Source organism: Perca fluviatilis, chromosome 6, assembly GCF_010015445.1.
Source record: "Perca fluviatilis chromosome 6, GENO_Pfluv_1.0, whole genome shotgun sequence".
Lineage (NCBI taxonomy): Eukaryota > Metazoa > Chordata > Actinopteri > Perciformes > Percidae > Perca > Perca fluviatilis.
Genome location: NC_053117.1, coordinates 37,940,457 through 37,954,927, shown reverse-complemented (window position 1 = coordinate 37,954,927; position 14,471 = coordinate 37,940,457). Strand labels below are relative to the sequence as shown.

The following is a 14,471-nucleotide window of genomic DNA, read 5'->3' as shown; positions in this document are numbered from 1 at the left end:
CCGACTACACAATGAAGACATCCTTAGAGATGGCCTGTGTTTACTGCCGGGTTGTCAGGGAGTCCACAGTCAGCCAATAAGGAAGGGGATTATTTGCTTTGGCTGTGGAAGAAGGCTCTAATCAGATCACCGTGACGTGAACGCACTATTTGTCCTCCTCGCCACCCAACTCTCCGCAGAGAGTTGCCGCAGTTTCCGTTCACCTTTCACCTCCTCACCTCGCGGCTTCCTACAAACAGATTCTCAGGCTGTGAAACATGTCAACATGTCAGGCTGTGAGAAGGGTTTGCAGTGAATGAAAACATGAATGACAATTTGTTTTACATTTTTTAAACAGCGTACAAAACACATATTTTACCACGTGAACACATCCCCTCCCCCCCCGAACATAAGATAACATAACAGACATAATTATTCAATACAATACAATAAAATAACAAAATAAACCGCTGTAAACCAAATAAACATATGTATATATGGCAAAACAATAAGCACTTTGTATACGTCTCTCCACAGTACCTGGCTTCTCAGGAAGCCTCCAGAAAGCTCAGGTACTTTCCCCATGTTCTAGTGTGACATCCAATCTGGCAAAAGGCAACCCTTTTTAATGTGTTTGCTGTACATCAATCAGAATAAAACGTCTTCACACACACTCCAAAAAACCTTTAACAAACGTCTCTTTCGCACTAAGACCTTTGCCAGGGATCATGTGTAATTGTTTTCTCTCTTATTTGCTCTTCCATTGTCTTCCCTGCTACCCAGCATGTGAAAAAAAGAGGGCAAGATAAAGTAGATCGCTCAGGTTGAGGGGGGTGGATTGTCACGTCTAATTGCCACATCGTCTTCCTTATCTGATCTTGCAAAGGCTGTTTTTGTAATGAAACACCGCTGGAGACGAGCAAGATGAAGATTACACAGCGTTAGCCATTCATGGCACAATCCATCCCTTCATTGCTCTGGGTTTTCCACACTCTCCGTCCAGGAAGTAGCCTATAGCGGGGCATGTGAGGGCTGGATGTGGGCTGGAGGAGTTCTGAGGTAACCACTCTGATAAGTGATGCATCTCTGCGCTGCATTGTGCATTGTACTTTGACATGACAACCCCATTGTGGGGACGTTCTGTAGAGTAAAGACGCAACAAAGGCTGATTATTTTCTCAGAGCGAAAGGTCAGGTTCCAGCCTGTCAATACTTTACTGTCAAATGATTAATATTAATGATAAATACTTAATAATTCAGCAGTTGCATGACATGAGTATTGCATGTGTCTCGGGTATATTTATATTTATCCGCATATCTTGGTAATATATCACTTCAAACTTGTTTCTAAATTCATTTCATTACATACATTCATGGCTTGACGTTAACTTTTTTGCTCACCAGCCACTGGGGCGAGTAGTTTTCCAAAGTTTAGCCATGCACCAATTTCACTAAAGTTGACTGTGGTGTGATGCATTTTGTCATTTTAGGCCTTTATTATGACAGGACAGCTTAGACATGAAAGGGGAGAGAGAAGGGAATGACATGCAGCAAAGGGCCACAGGTCGGAGTCGAACAGGCAGGCCGCAGACTCTGTATACGGGCGCGCACTCTACCAGGTGAGCTACCCAGGCGCCACAACCAGGTTTTTGTTTTTTTTATGTAAATGACAACACAAAGCATTACTCTACATAATATGTAGGCTCTAAAACTACAGTGGTGAAGTATTCAGCTGTGATAAGGTTTTGTGTAAAGATCCTTTTATACCAAAACGTGCAACCGATTAAGACGCAGACATTTAAAGAGTAGCTTCTTATTGTATAAGTGGTGCAGGGGTGCAGAACAGAGGATCCCAACCTTTTAGGTCTAAAGTACCCCTTTAGCCTTGTCTGATGAACTCATTTACCCCATCTTCGATTATTAATGTCTGTTCCAATTGTAAAACTCTTCTATAAATTATATAAAAATTGGATTTTCTCATACAATTAAACTGTCAATTTAAACGTCAGTTTTGGTTAGCAATCTGACTAATACTCGCAGACTATGCTACTTGGAGTGGAGCTGAATGTTTCAACCATTTATTCATTAACGGTACTTTTAGTCAACTATTTTAACCATTTTTAGCTAATCATGTAAACTGCTAAGTCATTACGTTTGGCTACCTGTTCAAACTTCTGCGCTCGCTTGCTAACTAGTTTCCAAGCACTCTTACATCACTGCAACACATAATTAGGTGTTACAGAAAATGTAATCAAATCATAATTTCTATTTTTTCAAATTAGTCGAGCTGCTCCACAATCTTTCCACGAACCCCCTGGGCAACTGCAGAAGTTCCCCTGGTTGGGAATCACTGGTGTAGAAGATGAAGTGAAAGTGGTTCGGAGTGAGCGCTCATGTTTATGCAGGTGTTCAGGGGTGCGTACATACTTGAGGAGGCAGTACTCCATGAGAAGTAAGGGTACTCACCAGGTAGGGTACGTACCATTAGGGCTCAGTCCTAAGCGCAGTGGCCAGGTTCGAGCAAGGGCCTAGCACAAATTTCTGGGCCCTGTAGAAATGCATTCTCTATGGGCCCCTCCCCACATCCACAGCTATTCATGCTAGCATCTTTTTGGGCCCTCCTCACATGAGGGCCCTGGGTACTCAGTCTCCTTCCCCCCCCCCTAGTCCAACACCCCAGGGTTCGAGTCCGGCCCTGGGCCTTTTGCAGCATGCCTTCCCCTCTCACCTTTCCTCTCTGTTTCTATATATCTATAAATAAAGAAATAAGGGTACTCATGTGGACAAAAATCTGATTTTATTTAGTCCTTTTGTGACCAGGCTAAATCAGTGTCCTGCATGCCTTCTGTGCCCACTGTTTCAGCTTTTTAAAGACAAAACCTGTGAGACATTATTTTGGTGTGAATTATATTGCTTCCTTTTAGTGCCCTGCCATGGTTTCACAAGGTATTGCAGTATCCATTTTGTTCACATAATACATTTTTTGACAGCTTCTGTACATTTTTATTTCTACTTTAAACCAGTGACAGTAACCTTTTGTGCTGCTACCTGCTACATTTTCCAGCAAGAGAAGACAAAACTTTCTTTACTTCTGAAACTGAGATTGACCTGAATCTCCAAAGTACTTTCCCAAAAAGTATGTAAGGGGGCTTAGCAATGACTTCAATTGTCTGATATCCAAATGTCCTCTAGATACGTGGGTCTGGAGCTGGGGCATTTTTTGCGTTCCAGATCAGATTAAAGAAGGAATTAGTGGTTGAATTTAATGGAAACAACAATGGTTTGAATTATGGTTTGGACTGAATGATGGGTATCACTCATGGCGATTAAGCCGACGTTTGTTTACAGACACAACAAAGCTAGTAGGGGAGTGGGGAGCATGATTCAGCAGGATCTATCGGCAGAAATGGAATACTAGATAGACAAACTATGTTTTCATGAGTGTATAATCACCTTAAAGGAGAACTCCGGCCGATTTTTACCTGAATCATGATCGCTATATATCTGTACTGTCGCAGAAATCCCATCCGGGTAGACAAATGGCCGCTGATTTCGAATTGCGGAGATATGTGGAAGCCGCAAACTTATTTACTTCTGCTTTGTCGTAACTGTAACGAATACAGGTTTGAAGTTAAACACGCAGGTCCGACCTATCTGACCCTTCTGCTGTGCTTATTTTCTGACTGTGTTGCATTGCTAGCGTCTTTGCTAAACCAACTCTAGCGTTAGTCACCTGTCACCCCTCACCTTCCGGTGGACCTCGGACCTTCATTCGACAAGAATATATATACGGGGGAGAGATAAATGGTTTTTTGATCCCGTTGGTGGTCAACCGGAAGGGGAGGGACTTCGCCTCTTTATAGGTAGCAGGTCCTCTTCCACGGAGCCCACCATGTTGCACGGCCATGTTTCTACAGTAGCCCAGAACGGACAAACCAAATACCGGCTCTAAAGAGGGTCTTTCAAGTTTTTACCTTGCCTGAATGCCACCGTAGATTCTCTACACGCTTGGAAACGGAGGGGTTAGTGGAGGAGAATTCAATTGTTTGCAATCTGCAAACTCACCGCTAGATGGAACTAAATCCTACACACTGCTTCTTTAATCAGAGTTGATTTTCTCCACTCATAAAAAAAGCACAGTCAAAATACATAACTACTTTATATATAACACATTAACAATCTGCCCTCCCCATTAGCTTTCCTATCCAATAAAGGCAGAAATGCCCCCCAAAAAAGAAAAGTAATCAGAGTTGTTTTACTGCCTTCTTTATGTGATGTACAATTTACTTAAATTACATTGTATTTATAGTATCAAATCATAACAAGAGTTATCTATCTGTACAGTAGTTGACACTCTGCTGTGTATCCTGATGTGTGACGACGGCTCGCATCAGCTGTGGGGAATCGTTTCTTTGCTCATCTCGGGCAGCAGAGCGTCTTTTGTTTGGTCCCTCACAGTCTTAAGGAAGGTCATGATGCCGGAGCCGCCAGTGCCCCTCTCCTCTAACGCTGCGGGCGCTCTGCTGATCACCTCCGCCTCTAACTCCTGCCTCTGGTGTCGAAGTTGTCGTGCGCGGGCAGCGGGTACAGTGATGAAGCGGCTGACGACGTTGATGTGGTAGCTGCGCAGGGCCAACAGTTTTGTGACGCAGTGCTGAAAGGCCTGGTGCAGCCGCTCGCTGGCCTGCTGCTGGACAAAACTCTTCAGGGAGGGCCGCGACGAGATGTCCTGGATCAGCTGCCTGTGGGCAGGCGGCATGTAGTTCCTCATGCGGGTTAGAAAGGCACCTAAGGGGGAAGTATCATCACAATGAGTCCTTCTCTTTCAAACCCTCATTTACCCTCTTTCAGTTCCCTGCGTTTATCTCTCCTACTTCATCTCTACTTTCATCGCTTTGTATTTCTGCCGCTAGTTTCTGCTCATTCAAGCACCTTGTAGGCAAGGCAACACAGCTTTATTTGTATAGCACATTTCAGCAACAAGGCAATTTAAAGCTCTTTACATAAAACATAAAAAAACAGTTAAAAACAGGTCAAAATAGAATAAGACAGACATGAGATAGAAGAATAAAAGTTACAGTGCAGTATCTAAGTACAGATATCTTGGTATTTTAATAGATCAATCTTTACATTACTACATTACATGTCATTTAGCTAACGCTTTTATCCAAAGTGACTTACAATTGCTATATATCAGAGGTTGCACACCTCTTGAGCAACTAGGGGTTACGTGTCTTGCTCAGGGACACATTGGTTGATGTATCGCAGTGGGAATCGAACCTGCATCTCTTGCCCCCGCATTATATCCACGGCGCCATCACCACCCATCTCTTTATTTTACCCTTCATATTCAGCAGCTAGCAAAAAGATTAAAACTTAAACTAGGGCTTTATTTCAGAATCAAATCCTGCCTTTCGTTCGAATATAGAAAGAGGCTGGTTGCTGCCACTATTATGTCTATACTTGACTATGGTGATGTTTTATACATGCATGCTTCGTCTCAAAGTTTACGTGCACTGGACACTGTGTACCGTGGATCTCTGAGGTCCATCACTGGTTTTAAAGCCCTCACTCACCATTGTGAACTGTAGGAACGTGTTGGATGGCCTTCTCTATCAACACGGAGACTTCAACACTGGCATATCTTCATAGCCAAGGCTATTTTAGGTCTACCTCCATCCTACCTTCTGACCTATATCAGTGTAAATAGTAACGGGACTTACAATCTTCGTTCCCAGGATCTGGGAACAGGGTCTGTTCCAAAGGTTAGAACTGAGCTGGGGGGGAAAGGCGTTTGAGTTTGCTGCTCCATTTACATGGAACAAGTTACAGAAATCCATGAAACTTAATGAGCTGGTTTCATTGGTCGCTTTTAAGAGGATGTTGATTGACTTGGAGGCGGCCACATCTGGCTGTAGGCGTTTTGCCTGATGTGCTTAGGATTGTGGTTGACTTCGAGGGATTTGCTGTTTCAGTTGTTTTATGTTTTTAGTGTTTTTGTGTATTTTGTGTATTTTGTGTATTTTGTGTATTTTGTGTATTTTGTGTGTATTTTGTGTGTATTTTGTGTATTTTGTGTATTTTGTGTTTGTATGTATGTGTGTATGTGTGGTTGTACTGCTGCCTGTCTTGGCCAGGCAGCCCGGTCTCATGGAAGTTCGTGTAAATGTGACGTTATTTTAATCTATTGATACGTGTTCACGGAGACGTTTTTGTCGGTTTTTACGTGGTGGACAACACGAAAATGTGAACTAATGTATTTCAATGGGAAGCATATTTTGTGGCCACAGCACGAAATGGTAGGGAGTGATGTAAAAAGCCAAAAATCCGCTTAGGGGGGTTGGTCGGAGTGGTGGATGGGTCAAAGAACACAGGATTTTCACCCGGGCGAGCGGGGATTGCGTCCCGCGTGCGGCGCTTTGTTTCCCGGGGATGGCGTCCCTGCGTGTGGCGTTTTGTCCCGCGTGTTACTGTGGCGTGTCTCCCGGCGTTTAAGGCGCCCTTTCCCCGGCGTTTAAGGCGCCCTTTCCCCGTAAGTTTTTTCCTAAACCCAACCTCCGCCATCCCATTATTGTGAGGCGTCCCCAGCGGGCCGCCTTGCGGGCTGCCTCGCGGGCCGCCTTGCGGGCCGCCTCGCGGGCCGCCTCGCGGGCGCCTCCCGGCTTATGGAGCGACCTCTTCCCCGAGAAAATAACGTGACATTTACACGTAAAAAACGAGAAAAACGTCTCCGTGAACACGTATCAATAGATTAAGAATAACGTGGACATTTACACGAACTGCCGTGAGACCGGGTTGGGCCAGGACACTCTTGAAAAAGAGATTTTTAATCTCAATGAGTGTCTTCCTGGTTAAATAAAGGTAAATAAAAATAAATAATAACTATAAGAAATGAACAATTATGAAGAAAAGTAAAAGTTTAGCTGCCTATACAACCCATTCTCGACGCTTGATCAGTGGCTCTCAGCGCCACATACCGACGCACCTGGCAAAGCAGCAGCTCGACCGCAGCGCTGTAAGGTGACACCAACAGTCCTGACCAAGCGTCTGACTGACGCTAAAGGCCCCTGATAACCAAGCATCACTTTTTGACACGGTGGGAGTACGAATGTCTGTCTTTGCAGACAAATTTAGCCGACAAAAGGTGTCTGGGAGCCGGCTACAGAGCACCATGAGCCGTCAGTCGTTTTAGCAGCCGTGGCGGTTGAGTTTAACCGACAAAAAGTGAGCGCCATGCTGCAACGGCAGTTAAGTTGAGGCACCAAAACAACTAGTTAAGATTAGAAAAAAAAGACCGTGGTTTTAAAACCCTCCCATGTCCCAAACACGCTTTTCCTTGGTGAAAGTCCTTTGTTTTAGGACGTGTGCATCCACCCCGACCTCCTCCCTACGGGGTTCAGAGTGTTCTTATATAGCAGCAGTCAATGTGGTGCATGCAGTAATAAATATGTGGAATAGCCTACATATGAATTACTGTGCATTGCTTTTTGATGTACGAATGCGTCATAAGAACAGCCTGAACAGTTACATAGCTTCCACTCCCAGTTTTCCTTTGACTGACTGCTTTTAGTGGGTAGAAGACCTTCACCTACAACACAAATGCGACATACATGTTATTATATCAGTATGTAATATGTGTCGCAGTACAATGCATTACTTCAGTTTCCATTTGTTCTTATTTTGGAGGAAGTAGTTCCACCCTTTGCTTGGTTTTTATGTCTGCTTATGTTGTGGCTCGGTTTTAAAGAGAGGACTGAAGGACATGTAGACGTTTAGCGTCACTTGGTGGATAAGACTGAACATTGCAAGACAACATTAAAAGTGCATTTAACTATGTGAACTGGTTGATATCATTTTCGGAATGCCGACACGCTGTGTTCGCTCAGACAAGAAATACAGCGGGCTATAAATCTGTGAAAGCGTTTTCATGGAATGATGCTTGTTGTCGAGGCGTTTGTTTCTACAGAAACTTTCCACATTATCATTGAAAACATCTGTAAAACTGATTTAAAGATCAATAGCCTAACTTGATTCTTTTTTTTTATGATTCCTTTTCTTCACTCTTTATTTCCTCTACTCATTTGACTGTTTCTTTGTTCTGTCCTTTTTCATAGACTATGTTTTTTGTTGAATAATTGCAGGGAACCCAACATGGCAAACCTCTTGGGGTCCTTTTTTTAATTTAATGTCTTTACAGTAATGTCTCTTCAACGTTTTTTCAGTACAGCTTTGGCATAAATGTGTTCTAAAATTTGCAAGTATAAAGGTCAACTGTAATTTGATCCTCTTGGTCCAACTGTTGTAATTATTCAAAGGACAAACATCCATCTTACCACTTTTTGCTTCGTGTTTGACTCCCAGAAGTTCATCAAAGCAGTGCAGCAGGCTGCTCTGTGCAGCGCTGCCGCCTGAGAACTCCATCGGCTCGGCCCGCACCCCTTCATAAACCAGACCCTTCGGCATACAGGGGTTGTCTTTCCACCTACAGGATGCATGTGTACATGGACACAGACACAAACACGCACACCGGTATTTAAAAAAAAAACATGTTTCACTTTACAAATGAATAACTTATCAGTCAAATGCAAACAGATTTCTGTACCCAGACAGGTAGATCCTCATGATGCCATAGAAGACCGAAGGCTCCACGTACGCTTAAGAAAAGTCACATTAACAATTTGTTTTTGTCAGATTCAGAATAGCTTATTGTCATTCAAGCATGTTAAAAAAGTAGTTACCCAGGTCCAGCAGCGTAGACAATAAATATCATTTGCAGTGTTTTAGCTAAAAAAAGAATTCCCTCTACATAAAAAAAACCTAAAACCAACCCAACCTTAACCCGGGGGTGTGTACGGCAGCTACAGTATGTGCACTATTTTTCAAGCCATTTGATAATAAAATGCCTAAAAATCTGTACATCATTTGGTCACAACATGGTAGCTGTCGAGAGAAAATTATCATCCTGTAGAGCCGACATCCTGTTTTATATCTAATTGTTCTCCAGCTGTCTTCATCGTTCTGAAACCAGAAGACAACAAATGTTGAAGATGACTCATTTTCACTCCTGCCACCTAAAGAGAGGCAAAAGTTGTCTGATGTTTCTATTTCTAGGTCATATAATAATAATAAATTGAATTTATATAGCGCTTTTCATGGACTCAAAGTCGCTTATATAACGTAGGTAGGGTAGGAATTTGGTGTAAACAGCATTGCTAATCTTGAAACCTATTTTTAGTAGAGTTCACAGAATGAATGGCGATCTACTTCCCCAGTAACAGAACTTTGGCTCAGTTGATTTGCCGGTCCAGTCACAGAGACTGAGGGGGAAATGACACAAAGTTGATTTTTTTTTTTTTTTAAAACCTAAAAGATTTGGGGCTTTCAAAATAACATTGGGGGCTGGAGCCCCAGAAGACACCCCCTCGCTCAGCCCCTCCCGAGCAGTATGTTAAAAAAGGATCTAGGGAAATAGTAATAATTTAAAGTTAAGTTAGAGTGATTACCCTGCATCAGTTTGAGTGCATCGGTCATGTCCTGCAGAGACTGGCAGACGGCGTCCAGGGCTGTGGCCACAGCCTCGGTGTCTCCACACCTGACACCGTTGATCACAACAGGAATGTTCTGCAACACAGGTAGTTATTCTTGCGATATCATGAGATCCAGTAGTCCCGTGTCCCGCGTGTGTCACGTTTCCTAAACCCAACCATAACCCTCCCGTTCTTCTTTTCCCAAACCCAACCGTCCCGTTGTTTCCCCGCGTGTCATGGAAACATAAGCCCACCCACAACCTTTTCCTTAACTTTCATTCCACGGAGTTCTTCCGTGGGCCCATCACAGAATTTTTTGCGATTCTGTGAAACTGCCACAGATTAAGAGCTAAGGGGCCGTGTTGAATTGCAGGATCACAAATCTTGAAAAACGTTCTGGGCTGTCAAACCATCATGCACATCAGGTTAAGTTACAATAACTTTGTCTGAAATTACCTCGTTTAAAGGGGACTTTAATAGTTTTCAGACAACAACTCAAACATAATTAATATTTTTTTTTAATAAGAAGTACACATTGTATGAATTGATTCTTTTTTTAGATAAATACCCTCAGACCAGGGACTGCTGCCAGCTCCACCAGCAGAGTAACCATAAAGAAACCTCGAACACTGTCTCCACCCGGCAGGCTAAACAGCAGCTCCAGGTTCCTGCAAGACAAACGTAAAACAATTACCGTTGCATACGTGACAATGTTATAGTACAAGAATTCAAGTGAAAATGTACTTACTCCATGTCAAAAGGCCTGGCACAGGAGACATAAAGATGGACATGAAAATGAGAGAGAACAGATTTACACTTTAGGTTAGGGTAGTCTGGATCAACAGAAATACATTTCCAGGAAAAAGCCAGAGGATGTCTGCTCTCTGTGTGTTGCCATTCTCAAAATCTCTGCGCTTTGAGAAACAGCAACAACCTTCGAGCTAGCAAGCTAAACGCTGAAAGTGTCAAATTTTGAAGAAAATTTGGATGCCGCAACAAGGCAGGCCTGCTCGGTTCTTTCAGGGAATGATTGTAAAGATTTACTAAGAATATGTTTAGGGCGTTTCCTCTCTAACTGGGACGTTTTGGGACCGATTGGTGGGATTGCTGTGGACGAAGTACACACGGAGATACACTGGTAAGAGCTAATGAGCTTTAACCATGTATCAGCTAATTTAAATAGCTCACGTTACTGTATTGTGTCAACAGTTAACTTCATTTAATATTGTATGTGGCGTTTTCTTTCGCGGGGGGGGAAATGTTCCACCAAAACCAGTTCCTTCCTGAGACTATTTAGCAGAGCCACCGTCGCCGCGCCCAGAGAGACGATTGTGATTGGTTTAAAGAAATGCGAACAACCCAGAGTGGCTTTTTTTTCTGTGGTGTAGCCAGACCTTACTCCACAACACTGTGGAGATAGGTCTGGAAATGCAAAACTAGGTGTAACCGGTAGGTTAAGTACCTTGTCACATGAGACATCACGTGAGACACACGGAAATAAATGCCCGTCCGGTAAGCTCCGACTTTCCCTTTGCCTAGCAAGGTACTTCTGCTTTGTTTGTCACTCTTACTGTGTGTTTTTGCCATGCCAGGATAGACACTGACCTTTTGTTTTTCTCTGTCCATGCAGAGCACAGCGCTGCTGTTGTTTTGCCTAGTCTGAGTTTACACTTATTTACTTAGCTTACCTGTTTTATTAATCTTAACTTTTCTGTATCTTTTCACCAACGGGTTTTATGTTTGTATTGAGGAGAGTTCATTTCGTTTGGCTATTGTGTAGTGACTTTTAATCTGGTCTGAGATTTTAGAAATCTAGTGGCTGCTCGAGTTATTTGTAGAGGTGGGGACGAATAACTGGCTCATTTTATTAGTAACATTGCATGGTTTTAATGAGATTTAATGTGATTTGGGTTTATTTTGATATTTTGCATGTTGTGTTTATTTGCAGTCCTTGTTTCTTTTGTTATATGATCCACCCACAATAACCATTTTGACCACTTAAATAGTTTTCACTTTAATAGTCTTTATCTGAATGAAATTCCCCTCTCCTACTGTGTTTTGTATTTTTTTTGGCTGTTTTGTTTTTGTTGCATTAGTTTTGTTTTTAGCTTATTTTTACAGTTATATTTAAATGAATATTGTCTTTGGGTTCATAATAAATAATTTCAAGTTGCCCAAGCCAACCTCGTCTCTGATTATTTATGTGGGCTTGCCTGTGTTGTGGGACTCCCCAGATTGGTACCAAGTGATATCAAATTGAATTTTAAACTCTTTGGGTGAAAGTCCCAAGGTGGCGTTGTCGACTGTTAAATTGCTAAATTTTGGGCTAAGCCCTCTACTGGGCCTGGTTACATAGGGTTAGGGTTACCTTACCCCTGTGGATCCTTCTTCTTCCAGTTAGCAAGTACTGCATCTGCATGGGTGAGAATTGGGGGAAGTCCTAAGCGCTGTGACACCTCCCAGTACGGGACTGCCAGGTTATGTGGCAGCATCTTAGAGGAAGATCATTAAAGATGGAAAGGCATTCATGTAAATTGCAGATTGTCGAGCAATTGGGAGCAGTATGACAAACAGAAAAACTCAAACAGGACACCTTGACTGTGTCGTTCTCTCCCTCCTGCCAGGCGTAACCCATGGTCATCACGCTGAGGGCCAGGTGGGCCAACCGTAACTCCCGGTGTTTCTGCAGAAACTGGCTGCTCAGCAGCGGCATCTGGACACACGGAGTAGCAGCAGTGAACACATGGCTCCATGAACATAGTGAGTTGTCCTTTTCATTTCATTGTCCTCACTTACTTCATTAATATGGAAGCGCAACTCGTGAGAGTCCACGAGCTCTGGGACTCGTAGGGCAATATCCATCCATGGTTGGTAGTAAGGTGGAAGCTCTTCCTTTGAAAGGCAAGGCAGAGCATCATAAGAACATGTGGAATGGAAATGAGTCTAAAAAGTGAAGCCAAGTGCCTTAAAGCTGCGTTCTATCTAACTTCCAGAATGGGGCGACTCCACTGGCTCCAAGAAGAAATCGGTTTCTATAGAAGTCTATGAGAAAATGAACCTACTTCTCACTTGATTTATTACCTCAGTAAACATTTTCATAATGAGTTTATGGTCTCCATCGCTAGTTTCAAGTCTTCCTCAACACAGAATGATGTTTATTTTGTAAACTATGGTCCCAATTATTTTAAAGATTATTTTTTGGGCATTTTTAGGCCTTTATTCAACAGGACAACTGAAGACATGAAAAGGGGAGAGAGAGGGGGAATGACATGTAGTAAAGGGCCGCAGGTCAGAGTCAAACCAGCGGTCGCTGCATCGAGGAGTAAACATCTATGTATGGACTCCCGCTCTACCAACTGAGCTGTCTGGACGCCTCGTCCCAATTATTTCAAAAAAGCCAATAAAGCAGGGGAAGCTTTAGGACCTGCCAATCAGGACAGAGGCTTAGCGATGCTAACCATGCTAACTCTGTGGACATTAAAATAGACCTCAACCTGTTTTTGGGTGTTGTCCGTGTTTTCATCTTAAAACACTGTGTGTTTTCACTTAAAAAAAGTCAAAGTTAATTGGAACATTTTGGTCGCCTAAAAGTATTCTTTTAGGCTACAGCTAGCATTAGCTTGTGACTTTAGGGAACGTTTTTCTGTGTACTGCCGTAGATGCAGATGAACGGCACCAGTACCCCGAGGTCTGTGTTTACCCGTCGGTAAATCTCCGCTGGAGCACCATTGCAACCATAAACAACACTGGCTTGGCGGCGTCATCCTCCCCAGCTCCACCCTCTCGTAAAAAATCACCACATCCGGTTGCAAAAAACCAAGATGGCGATGGCAATATCGCCAAACTTGAGGCTTCGAAACGGCAGTCCACAAACCCAACGGGTGACGTCACTGCTGCTACGTCCACTATTTTTACAGTCTATGATGTGAACGTGCAAATGATGGAATGATCTAAGACATTTTCATTTTTTAGTTTTAAGGCCTTCTTACCTAAATTTGCATTTCATTGTTTTATGTTGATGCACATACACAGTGACCTTAGACAAAATCTAATTCTGTAAACACATGTGGCGGTTGGAATAAAGTTCTTCACACAAAGCAAAATAGGAACAATGCCAAATGCCAGCTTCCCTCAGTCAATTCGTCTCAATCAATACCACCATTCATGAGGTCACATTTTACAGTATAAATGTGTGAGCACCGTTTTCATTTCATGTGAATTACATTTAAGTTCAGTTAAATGATAATCAAAGGTTTTATTATGACTGCTATAATGTGAAAAACTGTAAGAAGGTAGAGAAGGAAACTAATCCATTGGGCTTTTCCACCTACCAGAGGATCCGGGAGGATGAAGCCAAGCTCTGCGGTGACATGGTACGAGTCCAGAGAGAAAAGAAGTTTGGAGTTGGAGTCAGGAGCAGCCATAGAGAAAAATACAACAACCCACTGACAGCGACGATCCTCCGACTATCTGAAACAAACTGTCTGGACTCTGGCACAGAGGTCGCTTTAAAGCTGCTGTCAATAATGGTTATTGGTTACACAACGTTTCCCCTCACTTCTGCTATTGCACAATTCTCACTTCACTTTGGCTAATCAGTACCTAATGTATGCTTCACATTGTGGATCATTTAGTAGAAGTCCACTGTTATCTTTTTTTACACTTTCACAAGCATTTATACTGTATTACATCACATTATATCAGATTATATCTGCATTTGAGTGGGGGGGCTTCTGGGGCTCCAGTCCCAAATGTTTTCTCAGAAGACCCGAATATTTTAGGGTTTTAACATAACTTTGTGTCATTTCCCCTCAGTCTCTTTGACTAGACCGGCAAATCAATGAAGCAAAAGGGGGGAAATTCTGTTCTTCCGTTCATTCTGTGAACTCTGCTAAAAATAGGTTTTCAAGATCAGTAATGCTGTTTACACCAAATTCCTACCCTACCTACATAATGTAACTTTAGA

The 14,471-nt window shown here is 42.8% G+C and overlaps 1 protein-coding gene across 2 annotated transcripts; it reads right to left on the bottom strand.

Moving 5' to 3' along the window:
- Nucleotides 1–4,228: 4,228 nt before the first annotated feature.
- Nucleotides 4,229–14,009, bottom strand: ido1 (indoleamine 2,3-dioxygenase 1). Of its 2 annotated transcripts, XM_039804559.1 has the most exons (10): nucleotides 13,837–14,008; nucleotides 12,302–12,397; nucleotides 12,099–12,218; nucleotides 11,879–11,997; nucleotides 10,254–10,268; nucleotides 10,074–10,173; nucleotides 9,482–9,599; nucleotides 8,581–8,632; nucleotides 8,312–8,460; nucleotides 4,229–4,766 (listed from the first exon to the last, which is right to left on the bottom strand). In XM_039804559.1, the coding sequence occupies exons 1-10, from the start codon at nucleotides 13,927–13,929 to the stop codon at nucleotides 4,369–4,371; spliced, it is 1,260 nt and encodes a 419-aa protein (XP_039660493.1). In that variant the 5' UTR covers nucleotides 13,930–14,008; the 3' UTR covers nucleotides 4,229–4,368. The 2 variants fall into 2 exon arrangements, with proteins under 2 accessions (XP_039660493.1, XP_039660494.1); XM_039804560.1 differs by lacking the exon at nucleotides 12,302–12,397 and having other exon boundaries at nucleotides 13,837–14,009.
- Nucleotides 14,010–14,471: the final 462 nt, after the last annotated feature.